The sequence below is a fragment of the Panicum virgatum genome, chromosome 4N (assembly GCF_016808335.1).
Source record: "Panicum virgatum strain AP13 chromosome 4N, P.virgatum_v5, whole genome shotgun sequence".
NCBI lineage: Eukaryota > Viridiplantae > Streptophyta > Magnoliopsida > Poales > Poaceae > Panicum > Panicum virgatum.
Genome location: NC_053148.1, coordinates 33374007 through 33398032, shown reverse-complemented (window position 1 = coordinate 33398032; position 24026 = coordinate 33374007). Strand labels below are relative to the sequence as shown.

The following is a 24026-nucleotide window of genomic DNA, read 5'->3' as shown; positions in this document are numbered from 1 at the left end:
ACCGTAGTCGGCTTTCCGCCGGAGAGAGCAACCAGAGTCGTCTTAGTGCGACCGGAGTGGGCTTTCCGCCGAAGCGGGTTTGGTGCGACCTGAGTCGGCTTTCCGCCGGAGCGAGCTTGGTGCGATCGGAGTCGGCTTTCCGCCGGAGCGGGCTTGGTGCGACCGGAGTCGGCTTTCCGACGGAGCGGGCTTCCTCACATGAGTGAGGTATGCTGTGAGCTAGGATTTGTCGCTCCGCCGCTCGCAGCTTGTGAGGGGGCCCTTAACGAGCGCCCTGACTCTTGCCGACGTGCAGCACGCGCCGCTGCCGACGGTGGCTGCTCCACGGGCACGGTTGCCCCTAGCGCAGGAAGGCGAGAGGCGTGTGGCGTGGATGACGCCACACCCTCCGTCATCTCCACGTCGTCATCAAAGTAGAGTCTAGTCTCTGCAGCCGCGCGTCGAGGTCATGATGAAGCGCCGAACTACTGACTCAGTCACTGTAGCAGCGTGCACTGTTGCTCCAGTCAGTAGCTGGTCATCATGACTCGTCGCCCATGCACACGGCGCTGAGCCTTTAATGGTTGTCTTGGTAACTGACGAGCCGCCTCGGTAACTGGCGATCCACAGTGTGGACTGACAAAAGCTGCCCCGTGCCCAGAGGCAGCAGAGCCCGCCTCAACCACTCGCACTTAATGCGGGTGGGTGAGGGAGCTTCCAGCTGAAGGCTTGCGCTCGCGCACGCGTCTGCGTGACACGTGGCGGCTCCGGACCCCTCCCGAGCAGCTAGCTGAGCCGAGAGCTCACGGGGGTACAGATAGACACGTGGAGGTCCCGGACCCATCTGCGGGAGTCCGGACGGCACGTCGAGGTCCCGGACCCACCTGCGGGGGTCCGGGTCCGCGGTCACAAGTGCTGATCATTTCCACCTCTGGGACACGTGGTGACACCGGACCCGTCCCCGGGCGGGAAGCGGGTCCGGGACCGTTGGTCCGGTGAGATGGAGTTGGACCCCAGGGGTCCGGCTGCTTAGCTTTTTAGAGCGTAGTTACGGATAACTACGCGAGTCTTGGCACAGTAGGAGTGAGTACCCCAGCTGCAGGGTACCGACGGTCAGATTAAAAAAAACATTCCGTATTCTGTTGCCGTGTTGCCGATTGAACAATTGCCGACTGCCCGCCTCAATGGACGTGCGCGCGTGCTGCCATCAAGAAGCCAAAACCAGCTAGCGACTCTCGCTAGCTCGCACACGATTCAACACTGGCAAACCTGTCCATGCAGTTTCTCTACCGAGCGGCAACATCAAGTGCAGAGTTGGATGGGGTGTCACCCATATTGTCCTGCCGGCAGAGCCACGATTATGTGTGAGGATATGTACGTTTTTTACAGTAGAGACTCAAGTGGACTCGGAGACCGTACTGTTTACATTTTAACCTTTTCTGGAAAACAAATTCTCATTTAAATCTTTTAAAAACAATTTGTGTTATTGGACCCAGAGATAGGCGTCATAACTTATGGCGCTGTTGTAACACATCTCGGCGAGCCTCCTACCCCAGAGTCAAGTTTGTGCCTACGTGGCAGCCAGCTCGGCGCCATGAGCTGTGAGCTGTGGCGCCGAGCTCGGCGCCGAGCTCGACTCAGTACCGCTTCTAACGCTTGCGCCTAAGGGTGGGAATGTGGAAATGGTTATCCGAATTTTTTGCATCCGTATCCGTATTCGCAGCTAATATGGATATCTGTATCCGTATCCGATTGTAATGTGGTACTAAAGTGGATATATCTGAATTCGTTTTTCCTTATTTTTCTCTATCCGATTCCACATCCGTATTCGACAATATCCGCAACATCCGTATTCGAATAAGAATGAGCGCATAGAAAAACTATTAAAAATTATATATATAACTAATAATTAGTGATATATTAGTTTAAGTATTAATAATAATGTATTTAGTGGAACTATTTAAGAGTGATAATTAATAAATGACATGTGCTACTAGGTTTAATATTACTAATGATACATAAAGATTAAGTTTAATTAATTTTAATTTAATTAACTATATTTTGATATGGATAATCATATTGATTTTAATTTACTTTGGTTTATCCACTTATTGATAAATTATAAATATACTTTATTCCATTTATTCTTTATAACTATTGATATTTCCATTAACATATTTATTCATTTGCATTTTATATCTTTATATTATTATCTATTTAAATATTTATGGATAAATATGTTTTGATGAGATATTTTTTTCTTAACTACAAAAGTTACATTCTTTAATCCTTATTGTATAATGACTTAGTGATACCTTCGAAATATGTTTATAATGAATAAAACAAACGAATATAACTATGTTCAAAATTAAATAAATATCCGAATTCGTATCCGAATTCGAGACATCTGTTTTGTATTGTATCCGACAATATCCGAATTCGTATCCATATCTGAGTTAAAATATGATAAAAAATACTATCCAGATCCGATTCTATACATATCGGAACCGATTCTATCCTGCCCGTCTCTCCTCGGCCTGCTCTGCCGTCGAATCAAGAAAAGGGAGCGGCGAGCATTGATGGCGGCAGCATCACCTGACACCTGTACGTCACCTCCAAAGCCTCTCTGTTTCCTGTAGCTGTGCACACGGCTACTTGTCCCTCTCTCCCTCCCTCTCTCGCTGTGTTTTCTCCGAAAAACACTGTAGCGCTGTTTTTACGGTAGATTTTGTCCTACCATGACCTAACTAGGCTCAAAAGATTCGTCTCGCAACGTACATCAAAACTATGCAATTAGTTTTTTTATTTACCTACATTTAGTACTCCATACATGAGTTATTTGCTACATTTAATGTTTCGATATGATGGAAAGTTTGGTTTTTGTGGGGGGTTTTTGGAGGATCTAAACGGGCCTCTATTTCCGTCTGCGCGCCACTGTGCGACATGTAGTGTTCACTTCACCTCCAAAGCCTCTATGCTCCATGCAACTATGCACGTCACCATTTGTAAAGTAGTAGGGGCTTGTTTAGATGTTCGTGTAAAGTTTTTGAAATAAAATATTTATATATTTAAAATAATAAATATAGACTAATTATAAAATTAATTATAAAACTTGTCTGTAAATTACTAAATGAATTTATTAAAACTAATTAATTATCTATCATTAGCATATATTTACTGTAATTTTATTGTAGTAATTTATTATCTAATTATGGCATAATTAGATTCATTAGATTCATTTCGTAATTTACAAGTAAACTAGTAAACTATGTAATTATTTTTTTATTTTATCTAGATTTAATATTTTATCCATGTACCGCAATATAGTTTTGAAATTTTGAATTTTACATACAAAACCTAAATCTTTAAAGATCCAGAGCTTGTGCAACACATGCGGTGTTGGCCCAGAGAGGAAGACTTGAGCGACAGACGGCAGATGCACGTCACCATTTGAAGGGAGACGTTGGACTTTGGAGGTGACGTGCCTAGGTGATGCTGTCCCGCCATCAATGCTCGCTGCTCCCATTCCTTGATGCGACAGTAGAACATGCAGAAGAGGTACGGTGCAGGAGTAGAAGCGGTACGGTGCAGAGCTCCGCGTTGTGGATCTGGGCGCCGAGCTCGGGAGCTGTGGCGCAAGCTGAGGGCCGTTTAGTTTCAAAGAAAATTTTTTTGAATGTCTCGTTGTGTTTGACCAGATGTCGGGAGGGTTTTTCGAATACTAATTAAAAAACTAATTCCAGAACTCACTTGGAAACAACGAGACGAATTTTTTGAGGCCTTTGACCGCAGCATTAACACACGTGGGTTACTGTAGCACTTATGGCTAATCATGCACTAATTATGCTTAAAAGATTCGTCTCGTCGTGTACATCCAAACTGTATAATTAGTTTTGTTATTTAATTATATTTAGTGCTTCATACATGTGTTTTAAAATGGAGGTGAAAATTTTTGGAAACTAAACGCCCCTGACTGCCACACAGGGCCGTTTAGTTCCAAAATGAAAATTTTTGGATGTTAAATCGATTGTTTGATCAGATGTCCGGAGAGTTTTTCGGACACTAATTAAAAAATTAATTTCAGAAATCATATGGAAACCGCGAGACGAATCTTTTGAGACATTTGACCGTATCATTAGCACATGTGGGTTACTGTAGCACTTATGGCTAATCATACACTAATTAGACTCAAAAGATTCGTCTCATCGTGTACATCCAAACTGTGCAATTGGTTTTATTTTTTAATTATATTTAATGTTCCATGCATGTGTCCAAAGAGGAGGTAAAAAATTTTGGGTGAAAATTTTTGGTAACTAAACGGGCTCATAGGCGCCAGCTCGGCTCCGCTTGCTCCGGGGCATGAGGGTCGGTGTCATGATTTATGGCGCCGAGGTAAGTGTCGATTCTTTGGGTCCAAAAATATAAATTATTTTTTCGAAGGTCTAAATGAAATTTTTCTGAAAAAAATTAAAATGTAAAAAGTACGGACTCCAAGAGTAGGTGCAGTACTTCCTTCTTAACCTTTTTTTCTTTGACTTAAGAGACCAAAAGTAATTTTGGAATGCAATTTTATTGACTAGAACTTTAGAGTCTAGGACATTGTCCACTGTGTATATGGCGTTTATGTCTTATTTTATGATGATGAGGCGTATTGTAAGTAAAAACATTATCACCTGAAAATATGTTCAATCTAAAAATGTGACTATTTAACCACACACAATCAACAAAATTATCTTTTCTTCCCGAAAAGTTACTGCAAATACAGAAAATTTAAAAATTTTAAGTTACATACGCCAATACATTCAAGAACTTAATGACGCACAACTAAATTTTAAAATTTTAAGTTACATCTTGCATGAATTCACTTGGTTGTAAAATGGTTGAAAGAAAACATTTCTTGTTAAAAATCATGACATGATTCGGTGAGTACCGTTCTCGACTTCTTGCAAGTGCTAAATTGTTCAAACATGATTTAGAGCAAAGAACTGAAGAAAAGTCCAGGCTTAGAATAGCAAACAGGAGCACAATTACATCTGTGCTAACTTATTTTAATAGTCCAACGAATAGGAACAGTAATAAAGATGAATAGCTACAATAATAGCTGAGTAATAATATCTATCGTTCCAATATTCAAGTTCCAAAAACATGATTAGCCCTGTCTAAGAGGCATTACAAGTGAAAGACAGTCAATCATTCAGCCATTGCAATGCGGATTCGCTCGAGTCCAATGCAGAATTTATCTTCGATCTGCACCTTCAAATGCCGACTGGATACAGCAGTCTGCAATTGCATATTTGGACCAAAACTTTCCATGATTAGAATCATAATTTACACATGTACTAAAGAATCAACAAGGCTGCAGTACTTCAACATAGCAACAAGGTCAGCTTGTGGACATCAGCAGCCTCTTCTAGGCCCCAAGGGTGATGACAACGTCCTGCACCATCTCTCTGGTTGCAGTTGAAAGGCCCTGGGCCTTCATGGGGAGCAAGCCAAAAAAAACAACAAATTTTCTGTAGGACATTCTCTACGCATAATACATATACAAGCTATTTGCAGCAGCACATGCGATGGAATTCTCAGTTGGGTGCCATGCGAGATGGAGCAACTTTGTTGAGAAGTCAAGCGAATTTCCATTGGCATCAACACCTTGGTTTTCTCCACCTGCAGCATAATAGTTAAGTGATGACTGGGTGAACACAATAATTTAGTGGAAATTCTTGAGTTGATGTTGAAGAGAACCAGTCACCTCTCCGAACACCACGGGTAAAAGAAGTCAGTGTCCTTGTGGGCCTTGTCGGATTTGCAATCTGACGCCTAATGGAACCCCCAATCAAACAAAAATGGGTAGCATTATAATTGCAGGAAAAAACATTTGTAAGACTTTGTATGCACTAAAATGTGAAGAAGATAGCAGCAATAATATCGCCCTCTATGAACTTGCGTCTGACTTTATAACATCTGACTAGTTTCAATATAATAAAAGCACAAAACAGAAGATACCTATGTTCTAGAAAAATAGAAGAGCAATCGTGCAGGCAATACTGCTGAAAGAACTTTATGAAACAACACGAAAACAGAAAGAAGGCCATAGATCCCGGATGTTCTTTTCTAGTCATCACTCACCAACCCTCTTGACGTCCTGTTCTCAAATAGGATGGCAATGGGTTCCATACCCAACTTGCATCTCATGCATTCAATATTGATCTTATTTTTGTACAAATAAACCTGCTTATTTCTCAGATGAAATATGATTGACCCACATCAAATGAACTATGTCAAAGGGGACCATGGCCACAACACCCAGAAAATGGATAGGTAGGGTGCAAGTCACAACAAACCAAACCATGGCAACAACAGATGAGGAACAAGAATGTGTAAAAGTAGAAGGCACAGCATGTCAATAACTCAATATACCTCATCGGATTCCTACTTGCTTCCAAAGTGGTTGCCTCTACGCTTCCAGGAGTACAACCAAAAACACGAAATATGTTGCTGCATTTAAAGGCACAGGCAAAATAAAGTGTTAATAGAGGATTCCTATAAAATCTCACATGCAGTCAATAATGGTTGAAAGAAATACCCATAAGAACCAGTTGCAACACGAAGTCCATCCCCACTAAGACAGCACTCAAACTTATCGAAAATCGAGTCATTCTCATACAGATCACAAAGCTGAAAACAGTGATAGCATAAAATTACATTATATTCCGGTGATAAATATCAGTTCTTTCTTAATCATTTGGTTGAGGAAACTTCACCTTAGGTCTTAAATGTTCATGGACTTGGAAGGTTGAAACAGGGCCCGAGTCCATGTTTAGATCCCATAGCTGAGTATGTAACAAAAAGATGATAAGCAATCTCATAGGGGCACTCCTGCTAGTAACTAAGCATAGTTCAAAAACCAAAACAGTTCATAATCTCGTTGGGTTCGCTTGACTGTAGATTCAAATTTTATACAAGTACTCGATGCCACATAGAAGAGATACACCAACTGTTTTTCCCTCATTGAAGCAGTTGCAACTTGCAAATAATTGAAAATGCTAATTAGTATGACATCATGTAACGACTTCTGATGCAACAGCATTCAATTACTATTCTGGGTCTGACCAAAAGTATTTGTGTAAGCTAGGTAAAAAAAACAAAGGTAGAAGAACATGGAGAAGCTAGTAACAAACCTTGAGAGTCATATAATCACGACTAAGAATATATCTTCCATCTCTTGAAAACTTAATGTCGGAAATTGACACAATAATCTCTGCAAAGGATCTTGATCCAGGTGCTTCATGTTCTTCAAATCTGTTTATAGGCTTTTTCGTTAACTCATAAAGCATCTGCTAGTTTCTTTTCCAATATAAATAACTGTACACATTCCCAACCCTCACAAGGTTCCAATGCTGCCCAGTACAGAAGGGTAAAGTTTTACAGACAAGACTAAATGGAGAATAACTAACATCTTGGAATGGTTGTCGCATAGTGCTGATTGTCGTAGATCAATAAGTCGGATGGAGCCCTTTGAGCTACTATAGGCCAGTGTATTACAATGGATTGGGTGGAACTCCGCACATGTAATCACCTCTGAAATATGAATAGGATTAGATCATTAAGTGCTTATGCCAAGACGAGTGATCATGAGAAACACTTCTAGTAATTGTAAGAAAATGAAAAATGAGCCTACCAGATTTCTAATAATTAGAATGACAAAGGGAAAACACCATGCTTATATCAAGAAACAGAGAGCATTGTGTGCCAGATTGGAAACTTTTAATGTCATTCCATTAGACAACTCTTTTTACAATTTATTTCACACATAAATCTGCCCCATGTTTCAATATGGACAAACATCATGAAAATAAACTTTCTAATATTTCGCTTCAATGATTTGATACCCAATACTTTATTAAAAGCTGATTCAGAATTGAAAAATTATTGTTACTTCTTATAGTATCTCCAGTACAATACAGTAGCCCAGAAGCTACATTAGCATCCAACTTATATTGGTCCCACCCCCATCTACTCGGTTTTTGTCTACAAGGAAGCTGCCCATGAGAATATTCTACAGCTGCCCATGATAAGAAGTTCAAGTTTTGGAAGACCACAAGTTCCCAACAGCTGGGGTCATGAGTCAAATGGTGCAAGCAATATGATGACAAACCAAACAGTAGCCAACAGAAGTCCAAGCTCCTTCGGTGTCGGAAAATTTGGTGACAACCCAAACAACTATCAAGGAAAAAGACAGTAATCCCGATTCTTTTCTAAGTACCAAAAGACGAAGCATAAGAACAAATTCGCAATCATCAAGACATTTATAGCCATCACATTTCAGTATATCAGCATGCCGCAGCCAGTGGCGGATGCAGGATGAGAGACAAGGGGGGCTGAAACAATGGATATGTTGATTTGTGTGAAGATTTAATGGTAATTTGAGGCTTTTGCTACAGTGATTTACATGTAATTAGGGGCTCTTAGGGGGGGCTGGAGCCCCCCCAGCCCCCCCTTTGGATCCACCGCTGGCCGCAGCAGCAACACATCATTATTTAGGATAAACTATAAGACTAGTGGAATTACCTGTTAGATCTTCCATGTTTGTAGGCTTCACGTCAACAATGTTAAAGCTTTGGCTATTTATTTCCAGGTTCCATAAATTTATTCGCAGATCATCTGCTGAAATGAATGTCTCCCCATCACTGCAGATTAACAAATAATGGAACAATTATCAATACAATGCCACAAATTTCATCATTGACAAAGTATATGGAATCTACAGGATGAACACCGTAAAACTCTGCTGAATGCCTCATCATTACTGTAGCAAATAAAACTAATCAAAATAAAATGTGACTATGTGAGCAAGGACGCTCCCAATGAAAAGGCAGAAAAAGCCACTCGCGCACGGTACTTATAAAGGTAATACATGAGCAATACATGCCGACTGAAACTTGAGTTATTATCAAGACAACTTAGGTTCAGTTTGCCCTATATGAAAGATTCAGTGTGTTGGAAGTGCAATTGAATGGAAATACCTGAAGAGATTAAAGATTTGAAGCACTAGAAACAAGCCAACAACAGCGTTTAACTACAATTGATGAAGCATATTAGAGAGAAAACTTATTCATTAAGGAGCAAGAGCACCCCACAATAGATGATAAAACAGATACTAAACACTGACTCTTCAAAAGTATCTGTTCTACTAGGTTGCTGGTTTTCTGTTTGAAAGCAAGGAAATAAACATAACCGAAGCAACCTATGGAAAAGAAAGAGTGGCAAAGTGCAAAAGGGATCCCATATAAAAGAAAAAATTCTATGTACAGGATGACTGACCTATTATTAGAGATAGAATTTATATGGTAGTCATGAGCATGAGCATATACACGTCGACATCTAGCAACAGGGCTTGCCTCTAGACTTGTAACCTGCGTATGGTTGAAAGTGAAGTCAAATGAATTAAAAAATTGCAGTTTTGCATTGCATGCACCAAACAATTTATAGTTTCAATATAAAAAATACAGGGCTGATCATGTGTTTTCTTCTGCAGGTATTATATAATCAGAGGTTGATTACTCACCACAGGCAAACGCAGTGATGGGCAACCTCCAGGTGGAAATGAGATATTAGTGTTCAGGCAATTGAACTTATCTGAGCAACCACCATTTGGAAGAGGTGTCTTAGAACTACTCGTACTTGCAATAGCAGTACTACTTCCTAAACTTTGAGAAGTGTCCAAATTCATGACAGAAACTCGCTTTACTTTTTTGTCTTGCACCTGGGTAGTAAAAGAAATGGGGTAAGCAAATAAAAAAGATGGCACTTGGTACCAGCAGCAAAAATTTCAACCTTATAAAGCAATGGTGAAAAATAAAACCACAAAGAACAGAACATACACTTTTCCTGTGTCTGCAAAGTTCAAAAGGTTGTGACTGGCATCATGACCAAATTATTGTATTTAACCAGCCAATTTTGATGTCAATCTTAAGATTCTTTTCCCAGCAAGACCAAATTCTAGTTGAATACAAACCATATTGCCCTACCAATGTGGAAAAGATGTATGCTGAAATTCAACAATGTAAATACAGTCCTGCCATGCTAGGGCTAGCCTTATGCTATATAATTAAGTACTCCCTCCGAAACATAACTTTAACTATTACCTTTGGCTACAAAATATTTATAAAACATAGCAAAAGTATACTTCTATGAAACTACATTTTGAGACAAATCTACATGTATCATTTCAAAGATCCAAATTTAATATATAAAAAAGTAATTTGCAAGCTATGTTTAGAATAGTTGACTTAAGACAGCCCCAAAACTGTCACTTATTTACGACTAGAGGGAGTATAAACTAGGATAAAAAAACAAATTTAGAATGGTTAGAAAATTTGAAAAACACCCCAAGCATATTTCTCCTCCATACCTTCCAGTATTTGATTGTCTTATCATTTGTAGACAAAAGGGAGAGAGCATTGTTGGATGTCTGGCACCACTTGATCTTGTTGATCTTTTCCTCTATTTCCAGACTTTTTAGGTAGTCAAACTACAAGAATGACATGAAATTAAGAACACCACTTATACAACATTATATCTAAAGATAAAATCAACAAGAAAACAATAAGAACAGCACTGTATGCTCATGAGAGCATATTGTATACGAAACAAAAATCGGTACCATGGCATAACCTAAAGTTCTTTTTTTTTCTCGGAGCTGTTATTGTCAACACTCATCACCTACTTCAGTTTCTTGTGTCAATACAATTATACAACTATATATGCAGCTGAGTTTTTTTTTAAAAAAAAACAATCAGAAAATTCTGCTTATTAGCATACCTCAGGTTCATGACTCTGGAACTCGGTTTTGTAGCGGAATTCTGGGTGTCTAGTAACCGGAACATCCTGTCTCTCTAGTTCTCTCCGGCTTGCATTCTGCCGATAGAGTAACTTCATTAGGAAAAAATATTAAAATAAAAACAAAGTTCAAATATGTGGTGCTTACATCCCGAACATCTGTCCTTTCAAACAATACGACTCTGCCTCCTTTATCTCCGGTGGCAAGATGATCACCAGACTTATCAAACTCGATTGCAGAGATAATGTCAACTGAAATAAAGCAGCATACTATTTAACATACAAGGCATTCTTGACTCGCAAAAAATAATGAGTGCTCGCCTATTTATGAACAGAGCATATTGGGAAAATAAATTTAGATGATAATATCAGTGTATGGTATATAGTAGATGTCCTTTTTAAGTCCCAGAGAAACAAAAGGCTATTTATTAAAGGGGCAATAAGCTCGATTCATTATGCAAGTCCTCTGGATACAACAAAATCTGAATGTGATATACCTTCAATAAAACTAATTTGATTACATGGAAGATGTTTGATTACATATAGGATTCCATTCAACGATAAAATAAAACAAAGTAGGAAATCAGACAAAAATAAGAAGTCATCATCAGTATCATGAACCTATCATCACAGCAGCCTATTCTGAAAGTACAAGCTTCCATACTAAGAAGCTTATGGTCCATCGAGCCTTTACTTTCTCTTGGTGGATGACCAAATACACACAACTCGAATAATGCGGCGTGGTCATAATAGAATGTCACAGATAGACCATATCTAGTGTCCCGCATCCCGACAACTGTTCAGACAACATACGTCCAAAACAAACACAAGAGCAAATGCACGGAGCGCCAATGCCAATTATCCAAGTCGCAAAACATTTGAGTACAAATTTCCTACAAGGCGACAAGCCAACAGCACGTGCAAAAGACAACATTATCTCTTATAGATACCTAAACTCTTCTGACTTTTTATTTCATGAGAGCAACTACCTGTAACGTTCAGTTCGAATTACACGCCATCAAATGCCCCAGGAAAATCATTACGCAACGTATCCCCCAAAAACTGGAGCCATAAGAGTTCACAAGCTCCACGTCATCTTTACTGTTTTTCCTAATTCCTTACGACACAAAATTGAAACACCTATTTATCACCACATTCCTCAAACCCAAGTCAGAGCCTGGTGCACAGGCAATCAATCCATCCAAAGTTAAAACAAATATCATTAGCGATCAAATCAGCACCCAACAGGCAGAAATTGCGATCCATGGTCCGAAGGCCTTCAGACGAGGAGCGCTTTGCTAATAGAGCAGCAAACTAACCATCTGACTTGATTCTACATGCAACCGGATGGTCATACTCTATCTTAATCCAAAGCTACGCCTTTTGTGCGAGATAACATTGAGGGGTCGCGCCATCAGCGCGGGCGAATCAAGGGCGCGCATTTTCTACGAGACCAAATCTCACGAGACCGCACAACTCCAGTCCCACCACCTAGCCCAACCGATCCCCACCGCCCCAGGCCGTCCCACTGGCACGGCCCGCTCCCAGAGCACCCCACAAATCGCGCGGATCTCGAGCCCCCCCGCGCGCGCACGGACGTACTATGTACGTACCTTCCTGGACGTCCTCGCCGGCGGCGCGCTCGCCGAAGACCTGCGCGAACCGCCAGTCCAGCGGCTGCGACGCCTCGCCCTGGTCGCCGGGGCTCGGGGGATCCATGGCGCCCGTCCGTCCGTCCGTCCGTCCGTCCGTCACGCGATCGCGCCGCGGATCGGGGAGGGGAGGAGAAGGTTCTGGAATAATGGGGCGTCGGGGTCGCGTCGGCGGCGGAGGCGAGGGAGATCGAGCCGAGGGGTGGGGTGGGGTGGGGTGTGGGATGCGACGAGGGAGGGAATGGGGAGGAGGCGAAGTGATGTGGGGGAGGGCGACGGCGAGGTCTCCTATGTGTCTGTGTGCGTCTCCCTCTCTCTCCTCGGCTGTGTTTGGTTAGGAGGTGTAAAAGTATTTGGTCACGGAGATAGCATCACTGTAGTCAATTATGATGAAATTTGACTCATTAAATTCGTCTTGAAAAATTAATAAATTGCGTTTAGTACTCCATATATGCATTCGTCTTTTTTATAAAATTTTACCAAACATGGGCCTCGTGTACTTGTGTTCGTGCGAGCGAGCTCATATTTCTCTTTCTGACATGGTGGGGATTTTGCAATTGGACCCCTACGAAATAACGAAATTTTCTGGAGATCTTCAAGTTTGCGATTGGACCCGTACAAAAGAAAGATGCTTTCCGAGTCACTGGCGATCAACTCTTGTCTTCTCCGTCTCCGGCGTGTGATTTGCTCGTGTCACCCTGCCCGCAGCTTGGACACAAACTGTCATAAATGTTTCGAAGCTTATCACGGCAAAAGTGCCGCCGCCTGCATGAGAGAGGGAGGGAAGGAGATCATGCGGGCTAGGAGAAATTAGAAGGGAAGAAGTGGTGATCTCTGCAACATCCCAATCTCAGTTATTAACCAGTACCATAACCATGGTCTACAAACTGAGATTCTCTGTGTGTTACTGGTTTCGCTTTTATTTGTTTGTGTGGCTCTTGCTGGGTTTATATATTTGATTTGTGCGGTTTTGATACTCTACTTACATAATGGGCTTCATAAAGAAACAATAACATGTTTGATTTTTGCATGTTGTCATCATTTAAAAGAGAAAATCGATTTCTTGAATTCGTAATAACACTTCAATGTGGGTAGGCCTGCAAATAGTTTGGGTTGAAATATATTTAATGAGTTAAGTTTTGATATGGAGTGTGCTTGGGTGGGTTAGAATGGGTTGTACTCCCTCTGTTCCAAATTATAAGTCATTCCAAGAATCTTGGAGAGTCAAATCATCTCGAAATTTGACCAAAATTATAGAGAGAAACACAAAGATTTATGATATCAAATAGGTATACTATGAAAATATAGCTAACAAAGAATCTAATAATACTTAATTGATATCATAAATGTTATTATCTTGTTATATAAATTTAGTCAAAATTGAAAATTTTTAACTCTCTAAGATTCTTGTAATGACTTATAATTTGGAACGAAGGGAGTATTAGATAAGTGGGTGGGGGTGTAACGGGTTCTATGTTAATGTGGGTTGTGGTGGATTGGGATGGGCTGAAATGTATATTTTGTACAAAGTTGTATTATTGTATATAATTCTGTATTAAGAGCCAGACTCTGAAAATAAAACATGATATAAGTATACGAATTTCCTATACCACTGTACTAGGTGTATGGAGATGCTAGAGCAGTGTTGTTAAATGGGAACTATACATGGAATTTTTTGATTACTAAGTTGTGTTGATATGTGAAAGTAGATTCAAGAACCGTGTGAAAGCCTGATAAAAAAAAGAACCGTGTGCAAGGGAGGAAGAGAACGAGCGAGGATTGACAGTGTGATATAACAAGAGAACGAGGGGGAGAGAAATGAGGCAGTTGAGCTCAACTTGACGGGTTGCTATAAAGTTACTGTTGGAATTATGGGTTTGGCCCTTTTATTCTCTTCAATGCACTTAAAAGAATTCAAAGCCAACTATTAAATGCTAGAGAATCAATTGTTTAATTCTGTATCGGGATTTGAGGAGAATCTCAACCAACTTAAAGGGTGGATCTTGTGTACACCACTTGTGAAGCCAGTCAGAGGAGGTTAGTGAACCACACATGCGAGCGCTCGCCTCGCCGGGCCAGGCGGGGGGCGCGGCGCGCTGAGATGAGAACATTTTGCGCCGCTGAGATGAGAACGTTTTGTTGTTGAATGGCTGAGATGAGAACATTTTGTTGTTGAATGCAATAATTCAGAGACTGAGATGAGAATGTTTTGTTGTTGAATGGCTGAGATGAGAACGTTTTGTTGTTGAATACAATAATTCAGAGACAATAAACGTTGACAGTGATGGCTGAAGAATCATAGCCTTGACCGTTACTAGTAACTGATGTCACTGATTCACCAGTAACTACACTCATCAAAACTGATCAAAGCCAATTACAGCGTCCAGATTCATTGAATCTGAGGCACCTCCACACCTATATAAACTAGCCTCTCCTCCACTCATCAACACACCACAAGCACTTGCTTCAGGTACTCCTACTTAGAAAACCTCCCCCTTCTCCCTTAGCTGCTTTCTATCATCTGTCATCTCCATTGCTAGCACTGCTCGCACAGTTCAAGCGAGAGCAGGCCTCTGGAACCTCTTCTCGCTGAAGGTCCTGCACGGGATAGTGGGCAATCGGGTTTTTGGGGAGCGTCTTGACGCGACTGCTCGCTCCCTGAACGACTACCTCGACTACTTTCTGGCGGCGTGAATGACTACTTCGTCTACATCCCGGCGACCAGAACGACTACTTCGTGTACTTCCTAGTGATCATTCGTGGTTTGTGGGACTGCACTGTGAACATTTTTTTGCGCGCACAGTTCTAGCGAGAGCAGGCCTTCGGAACCTCTGCTCGCTGAAGGTCCTGCACGGGATAGCGGGCTATCGGGTTTTTGGGGAGCGTCTTGACGCAACTGCTCGCTCCCTGATCGACTACCTCGACTACTTCCTGGCGGCGTGAACGACTACTTCATCTACATCTCGGCGACCAAAATGACTACTTCGTCTACTTTCTGGTGATCGTTCGTGGTTCGTGGGACTGCATTGCGAACATTTTCCTGCATCGACGTCGTTCGGCTACATCAAGCAAGGCCAGTCGAATAGAATGTCTATTCCAGCTGGTAACGACGCAACCGGTGCCTCCGGCACTGGTCCCGTCTTGGGGTACAATCTGAAACTGATATGTTTCTTTTTGTTCAATTTAGTGTTAAGTTTGAACACTTGCACATGCTTAGTTTCACTCACTATAGTCATGGAAATATTGTTTAATTACATTGTTAATTTTGGAATTAAATATACCGAAAAATGCCAAGATATCTAACAATCCAAAAACCTGATCATGTTAATAGGCTTTCGGTATCTAGCTTTGCTGCAATAATCAAACCACCACCTTTTGATGGTTCCAATTACAAACGTTGACGTGAGTGGCTTATACTATGGTTGACAGCGCCGAGAATGATGCATGTAAAAGAGAGTAAGCCTGAACAGTTCACTCCAGAGGAAGGGAATGCGTTCGATGAGGCTGATAACCTCTTTCGAGACTGCGTCATTAGTGTTCTCGCTGAAAACCTGGTGGATTCTTATATCCGGCTGCCAATTGGCAAGGCTTTGTGGAATGCTCTTGAGGCTCAATATGGAGTGTCTGATGCCGGCAGTGAGTTGTATGTTATGGAGCAATTCCTTGACTATAGGATGGTCGAAGACCGTTCTGTGGTGGAACATGCTCATGAAATACATACTCTGGCAAAAGATCTCAGAAATTGTTGCAAAGAGTCCCCATGTGTGTTACCCAATAAGTTTGTGGCCAGAGGTATTATCTCTAAGCTGCCACCTTCTTGGAGAGACTTTGCTACTTCACTGAAACACAAGAGACAAGAGTTCACTATAGATGGACTCATTGGGACTCTTGATATTGAGGAGAAGGCGAGAGCAAAGGACCTACGTGGGAAAGGAGTTGTTGGTGCTTCAAGTGCCAATCTTGTTTAGAAGAACAACTCCCGCAAGAATAAAAAAAAGCCACTGCTGAACCAACCAAAGGCTAAGCAGACAATCACTTTCAAGAAGAAGAAGAAGAAGAGAGCATGCTATGTGTGTGCTAGTACGGAACACTTTGCTGCAAAGTGTCCGAACCACAAAGGCAAGAATTCCTCCAACATGGTAATTAGCGAGCCTGGAGGAACACCGGGGTACGGTAATTCATTACCTATAGTTCTTTCAGTTTTTTTGTTCACCCGAGTGGTGGGTTGACACTGGTGCTAATATTGATGTTTGTGCTGATGCTTCTTTGTTTTCTTCTTACCAGATCGGAGGGACTTCCTCCTTGCTGATGGGGAATGGATCGCATGCACGTGTTCTTGGTGTTGGTACGGTAAATCTGAAGTTTACTTCGGAGAAGACCATGCAGCTGAAGAACGTGCAGTATGTCCCCACCATCAAGAAGAACCTAGTCAGCGGCTCTCTACTGTGTAGAGATAGTTTTAAATTAGTCTTTGAGTCCAATAAATGTATCTTATATTCTTGTCTAAGTTTGATACTTTCAATGAAAAAGGTTATGAAAGCGGAGGCTTGTTCCGTCTTTCTTTGTCATATATTTGTAATAAAGTTGCATGCAATGTTATTAATGTTGATGAATCAAATGTTTGGCATTCAAGGCTTTGTCATGTTAATTTTGGTTGTATGACGCGCTTAGCTAATTTGAGTTTAATTCCAAAATTTACTTTTGTCAAAAATTCTAAATGCCATGTATGTGTTGAATCAAAATAAACTCGCAAGCCTCATAAGGCCGTGGAGACGAGGAGCTTGGCACCCTTAGAATTAATTCATTCCGATTTGTGCGAAATGAATGTTGTGTTGACAAAAGGTGGTAAAAGATATTTCATGACTTTGATCGATGACTGCACTAGATTTTGTTACAGCTATTTGTTGAAGTCAGAAAATAAAGCTTTACACTACTTTAAAATCTATAAAGCTGAAGTAGAAAACCAACTTGAGAGAAAGATCAAAAGAGTTAGGTCAGATCGTGGTGGCGAGTACTTCTCAAATTTATTCACTTCATTCTGCTAGGAACATGGTATTATTCATGAGAGGACGCCTCCCTATTCACCTCAGTCAAATGGGGTTGCCGAAAGAAAAAATTGCACTCTAACTGATTTGGTTAACTCTATGTTAGATACAGCGGGACTTTCCAAGGAATGATGGGGTGAGGCTATATTGACTGCATGTCATGTCCTAAACCGTGTTCCTACAAAGAATAAAGAGATAACACCATGCGACCAACACTTTCATACTTACGTACGTGGGGTTGTTTGGCAAAAATGAGTGTTCCAATAACTAAGAAACGTAAGTTTGGACCTAAAACTGTGGATTGTATCTTTTTAGGTTATGCTATTTATAGCGTTGGGTATAAATTTTTAATAGTGAAATCTGGAGTACTTGACATGCATGTTGGTACAATAATGGAGTCCAGAGATGCTTCATTTTTTGAAAATATTTTTCCCATGAGAGATGGAACAAGTTCATCTAGGCAAGAGTTCATCGAGGCTGATAGCTTTACTGAGCCAATAGAACACAATGAACCTACACTTGTGAAAAATCCTGAGGAGGATAACAATGATGCTCTTAGAAAGAGCAAGAGACAAAGGACTGTAAAGTCTTTTGGTGATGATTTCATTGTATATCTCATGGATGATACACCCAGAACCATTGAAGAGGCATATTCATCTCCTGATGCTGACTATTGGAAGGAAGCAGTGAGGAGTGAGATAGATTCTATTATGTCTAATGGAACCTGGGAGGTTGTTAAACGTCCTTGTGGATGTAAACTGGTTGGATGCAAGTGGGTGTTCAAGAAAAAAAAACTTAGGCTAGATGGTACTATTGAAAAGTACAAGGCTAGGCTTGTGGCCAAGGGTTATACCGAAAAAAGGAGAAGATTTCTTTGACACTTATTCACCAGTTGCCCGATTGAACACAATTCGAGTGTTACTTTCTTTGGCAGCCTCTTATGGTCTTCTCGTTCATCAGATAGAGAGTTGGAAGAGGAGATCTATATGGATTAGCCAGAAGGGTTTGTATCAAAGGGTCAAGAAGGAATGGTTTGTAAGTTGTTGAAATCTTTATATGGTCTCAAGCAAGCGCCTAAGCAGTGGCATGAAAAGTTTGACAGAACTTTGACATCTGCTGGCTTTGTTGTGAACGAAGCTGACAAATGTGTGTACTATCGCTATGGTGAGGTTGAAGGAGTGATTGTGTGTGTGTATGTGTATGACATACTGATCTTTGGCACTAGCCTTAATGTGATTGAGGAAGTCAAAGACTTTTTATCTCAAAATTTTGAGATGAAAGATCTGGGAGAAGCTGATGTTATCCTTAATATAAAGCTGGTAAAAGAGAGCAATGGTGGGGTGATTCTTTCACAGTCTCACTATGTGGAGAAGGTGTTAAGTTGTTTTGATTATAGCGAGTATAAACATGTCTCAACACCACATAATGCCAGTTTAATTCTAAGGAAGAACAAAAGAATAATGCGAGATCAGCTTAGATATTCTCAGATCATTGGATCATTTATGTATTTAGCTAGTGCAACAAGACCTGACATCTCATTTGCTGTAAGCAAACTGAGCCGGTTTGTTTCAAACCCGGGAGATGATCATTGGAAGGCTCTTGAAAGAGTAATGTGCTATCTAAAGGGCACAATGAACTATGGAATTCACTACACCAGGTACCCTAGGGTACTAGAAGGGTATATTAATTCAAACTGAATTTCTGATGCTGATGAGATAAAGGCCACAAGTGGATATATGTTCACACTTGGTGGTGGAGCTGTTTCCTAGAAGTCTTGCAAGCAGACTATCTTAACGAGGTCAACCATGGAAGCAGAACTCACAGCATTAGATACCACTACTGTTGAGGCTGAGTGGCTTCGTGAGCTCCTTATGGACTTGCCGATAGTTGAAAAACCGATACTGGCAATTTTAATGAACTGTGACAATCAAACGGTGATTGTCAAGGTGAATATTTCAAAGGCTGACATGAAGTCATCAAGACGGCTAAAAATCTGGCAGATCAGTTTACAAAGGGTCTTTCAAGGAATGTTATAGACAATGCATCTATGGAATTGGACTTGAAACTCATGTGAGTCATTCTATAGTGGACACCTGTCCTACGTGATCGGAGATCCCGTGAAGTAGGATGGTGAAACAAACTAAAGTCTGACTGAGAGAAGGGAACCTTTGTAAAAAAAGCTCATTTAGTGTATAAGGTGCATTTCTCTTCTAATCTGTATGGCAGGTTGGTCTATACCTTAATGTGTTCTAGGTGGTTTCTTTAAAACAAATGAGTTGTTTTCTTGAAACAAAGATGTTGTCCTACAGAACATATGAAAGGAACACACCTATATGAGTCTGACTACTGGTCATAGTTTATGAGAACTGGGTATTCTCTAGAAACTCATGAAAGGCCTGTAGTATGACTGACGGAGGTAGATTTATGTACCTTCTTGTCGAGTGGGGTCCCAAAACACGAGAGACTATCCTGCTCGGTGACTCGGCTATGACTACTTGGCGTGCAGGACTCGGCTGTGCGCGGAAAGGATCTTCAGTAGATCAGGATGAGAGGCTCCAGCTAGAAGCCCAGATATCTAGGGATCTTAACCGACCTTCTTTCTTGTAAAACCACCCGAGCATACCTTCCTTGTACCCCTACGGCTCCTAGTCTATATAAAGGAGACGTGGGAAGACCTATAGGGACCTCTTCTTTTCGCAGCATTCCACAAACCCTAATACAACCCCGAACACAGGACGTAGGGTATTACGCTCATCGCGGCCCGAACCTGTCTAAGTCCCTGTGTCTTCGTGTTACCATTGAGCTATTGGTCCTGAGATCCCCATCCTGAAACTCTACCGCCGGGTACACCCTTGGTGGACTGGCCGGAATAATAATCCGACAGTTGGCACGCCAGTAGGGGACTTAGGGCTCATACATCGAGTTCAATGGCAGCCAACTCCGGCGTCGTCTTCTCCGCTAGTGTCACCGCCTAGATGGAGGCGACAGTCGGCTTTTCCTTCACCTTCGGGAGCTTCCCGGAGGTCACGGTTCACAGGAACCCCACTTTCGGCCCCTCGACCATCGGGGGCAGCGTCTTCGCTGGGGTTAGATCCGATCTGACCCCCAGGCTTCTGTCACCTCTCGGATTTCCGAATCTGAGAGCTTTGGCATGACGACCATGCCAACCAGGGTGACTCGTCGCCCTGACGAATCTGCCGACGATCTGATCCTCCAGATAGATCGTGTTGGCAGATCTATCGCTGAGTGCATCCAACTCGGCGAACTCGCGCTTCATCACCTAGATGACCCTGACCGAATCCTCCGCGGACTTGGCAGCATCTCCACCAGGACCAGATCCGATCTGGCCACCCCGAGATCCGTCACACCTCGAGTTCCCGGACCCGAGGTGGACTACGTGACGGTCACCCCTTCCAGGGCAACCCGTCGCCCTGCCAAATCTGCTGACGATCTTATCTCCCAGATAGATCGAGTCGGCAGATCCATCGCCGAGTGCATCCAGCTCGGCAAGGACGCGCTCCGACACCGCAACGACCCGGATCGGGTCCCCTTCGGACTCCGCAATGCCGCTATGATGTACTCGGATCAGATCCGAGTGCGACTATCCGACCCAGCCACCCTGGGTCTGATCCGATCTGACTCGGCTTCGGGAGCGGAACTCGGCTTCCAAGATGCTTCATTCACCCTCCCACCCAACCGCTCTTCGGCGATAGAGCATCGCCAGATCTTCATCGTCTCTGACGACTCCGATACTCGTGAAAACGAGACCGACGAGGAGAGGGCGCAACGACTCCACCGCAACGAGGTCCGCGCCGACATGAGGCGCAATGACGTGGCCATTCATCGGGCCGAGCGCGGCATGGAGAACGCCGACCGGCGCAACCCCAGGAACCGGCGCTCACCGATTCGGCCGTGCAACCTCGACACCGACTTCATCCTCGACTACAACGGCCAAGACGTCTTCGCCACGCCATCGACCAACCTTGCCGCGGTGTTCCAGGTGCTCGAGGGCCTCCAGGAGACCCCCGAGATCGTCAAGGCTCGTGCTCATCTGCATGTGGCCGCCACACAAGCCCAGCAGTTGCGCAAGGATAACTCGGCTTACCGCGCCCAGTCGAGTCATCACTCGACACGACCCCACGGCGATGATGAAGAGGAGGTCAACCAGAACGATCTTTGTCTTCAACTCAACCAACAAGTCCTGCGCCCGCGCATCAACGACCGTCACCGCGAACGCGACGCCACCGAACGCGAGCGACGTTGCCAGTACGACGAGGAACACGGCGTCCCTGACACCGACCACCAGAACTGCGACCGCCGGGGCAACAACCCTGTGCGGTGATCTCGTCGCGACTACAAACCCGACAACGACCTCAATGGCTTCTCTGCCTTCTCCAACCAGCTTCGGGCCATCCAGTGGTCCGCCATCTTCAAGCCAACCGGAATCGAGAAGTACGACGGCGAGTCAGACCCCAAGACGTGGCTGCACACCTACTCCATTGCCGTCCGAGCCGTGTGCGGCGACAATGACATCATGGCTGCCTACTTCCTGGTCATGATGGGTCGCCACGCCCTCAACTGGCTTGAAGCGCTCCCTGCCGGCTCCATCAACAGCTGGCAAGATCTCTGCAGTGCCTTCGTCCAGTACTACTAGGCATCCTGCCCGGGTCCCAAAACCAGATGGGATCTGGCCAGCGCCATCCAACAACCTGACGAGTCCCTCCACGACTACATCAAGAGGTACTTCGCTAACCGTAATACCATTACAGAGGTTGATGACAGGGATGTTATCCACCACTTCCACAAAGGCCTCCATAGCATCGAACTATGGAGGAAGATGTTCGAGAGCAACCCCAAGACCGTGGGCGACATGATGGCGGTCGTCAACAAGCACGCTGACATGGAAGATGCCGAGCGAGCCAATCGCCAGCACAAGACCAAGAACGACTCCTCCGAGCACCCCTCTCAGCGGGACAACCGCCTGGAACATCGACGCGACGATCGTTCACCTCGTCACGGGAAGAAGCACGACCGCGCCGAATCGTCCAAGAACTGGGACCGCAAGCGTGGCCCCGAGAACACCATCGCCGTCGCCGAAAGGTCCCAGTTCTGCTCCACCCTCAACCAAGCGGACCTGGATCAGCTTTTGGATGGCAAGTGTCCTTGGCACAAGGACGCAAACCACACCGTCTGGGAGTGCCGAGCACTCTCCAGCAGCGTCATCAAGGACGATGACTCCAAGTCACCCTGCCACGACGACCACGACAGGACGAGTGGTTCCAGAACCACCCGGGCGCGCTCACGGAGGCGCAACTCGCCCTGGCGAGACGACGATGAGCAGAGGGAAGACTCCCCAGGGAGCTTCCAGGAAGAAGACAGGGCCGTCAACTTCATATTCAGCGGCCCCAGCAAGCCATCATGCCGGCGCAAGCTCAAGCTGGATGACCACGAAGTCAACCTGGTGTTCAAACACCAGGTTGAACCCCTGCGGTGGTCAGAGACGGCGATCACCTTCGACCGCCGCGACCACTGGGTTCACCTGCCAAGGCCGGGTGCCTACCCCTCGTGGTCAACCCGGTGGTCAGCCAGGTCCGCCTGGCCAAAGTACTCGTCGACGATGGCAGCGCCCTCGACATCATCTTCACTAGCACGTTAGAGAGCATGGGCTACGACATGACCTCCCTAGTCCCATCCGACCAGGCCTTCTACGGCATCATCCCTGGAGCCGGGTTGACTCCGGTCGGCTGGGCCACCTTGCCGGTCACCTTCGGTACCCGCGACAACTACCGCACCGAGTACATCAACTTCGAGGTCACCGAGTTCGAGACCTCCTACCACGCCATCCTGGGAAGTCTCTCCCTCGCCAAGTTCATGGCGATCCCCAACCACACGTATCTTCTCCTGAAGATGCCAGCTCCAAAGGGGGTCCTCTCGATCTACGGAGATCTGCAGACCTCCTATGCGTGCGAGGCCAAGAACATCGAGCTCTCCGACACCCTAGAACGATCCAAGAACTTGGTTCTTGTTGCCCAGGCAGCAAAGAACCTCCCGGCGGACCAGCAGCAGATCCCTGCCAAGGAGTCAACTTCCGAGTCGCAGCTCGCGCCAGTCGTGGCGACCAAGACCATCGTCCTCCGGGACGATGAGCCACACAAGACCACCGTAATTGGGGCCAGCCTCGACTCGGCATAGGAAGGTGCGCTCACCTCCTTCCTCCGGGAGAATTGGGACATCTTCGCATGGAAGCCATCTGACATGCCAGGAGTCCCAAGGGAGGAGGCTGATCACTCCTTAGACCTTGACACGAAGGCGAGACCCGTCAAGCAATGGCTCCGCCACTTCACGCAAGATCGAAAGGAGGCTATTAGGGTAGAAGTAACTCGGCTCCTAGCCGCCGGTTTTATCAGTGAAGTCGCACACCCAGATTGGCTGGCAAACCCAGTCCTTGCAAGAAAGAAAAATGGTGATTGGAGAATGTGTGTTGACTATACCGATCTCAACAAACACTGCC

The 24026-nt window shown here is 44.0% G+C and overlaps 2 protein-coding genes across 2 annotated transcripts; one reads left to right on the top strand and one right to left on the bottom strand.

Moving 5' to 3' along the window:
* Positions 1-5013: 5013 nt before the first annotated feature.
* LOC120670507 (serine/threonine protein phosphatase 2A 55 kDa regulatory subunit B alpha isoform-like) lies at positions 5014-12778 on the bottom strand. Its single transcript, XM_039950618.1, has 14 exons — positions 12432-12778; positions 10967-11070; positions 10801-10896; positions 10391-10510; positions 9545-9742; positions 9301-9392; positions 8548-8666; positions 7434-7557; positions 7158-7278; positions 6741-6809; positions 6563-6654; positions 6397-6474; positions 5729-5796; positions 5014-5643 (listed from the first exon to the last, which is right to left on the bottom strand). Exons 1-14 carry the CDS (start codon positions 12535-12537, stop codon positions 5507-5509), a joined length of 1524 nt encoding a protein of 507 aa, XP_039806552.1. The 5' UTR covers positions 12538-12778; the 3' UTR covers positions 5014-5506.
* Positions 12779-23176: 10398 nt separating this feature from the next.
* On the top strand, positions 23177-23707 carry LOC120669337. The gene has a single exon (XM_039949107.1). The coding sequence runs from the start codon at positions 23177-23179 to the stop codon at positions 23705-23707; it is 531 nt and encodes a 176-aa protein (XP_039805041.1).
* The last annotated feature ends 319 nt before the right edge of the window (positions 23708-24026 follow it).

Bases quoted from the DNA above. Each gene is read 5' to 3' on its own strand.
- LOC120670507 (XM_039950618.1), bottom strand. From the start codon at position 12,537: ATGGATCCCCCGAGCCCCGGCGACCAGGGCGAGGCGTCGCAGCCGCTG. The intron at 6,655-6,740 runs GTGAAGTTTCCT...CACTGTTTTCAG, and splicing joins ATGAACATTTAAGACCTAAG to CTTTGTGATCTGTATGAGAA. The intron at 6,475-6,562 runs GTATTTCTTTCA...CTTTAAATGCAG, and splicing joins GTTGCAACTGGTTCTTATGG to CAACATATTTCGTGTTTTTG.
- LOC120669337 (XM_039949107.1), top strand. From the start codon at position 23,177: ATGGGCTACGACATGACCTCCCTAGTCCCATCCGACCAGGCCTTCTAC.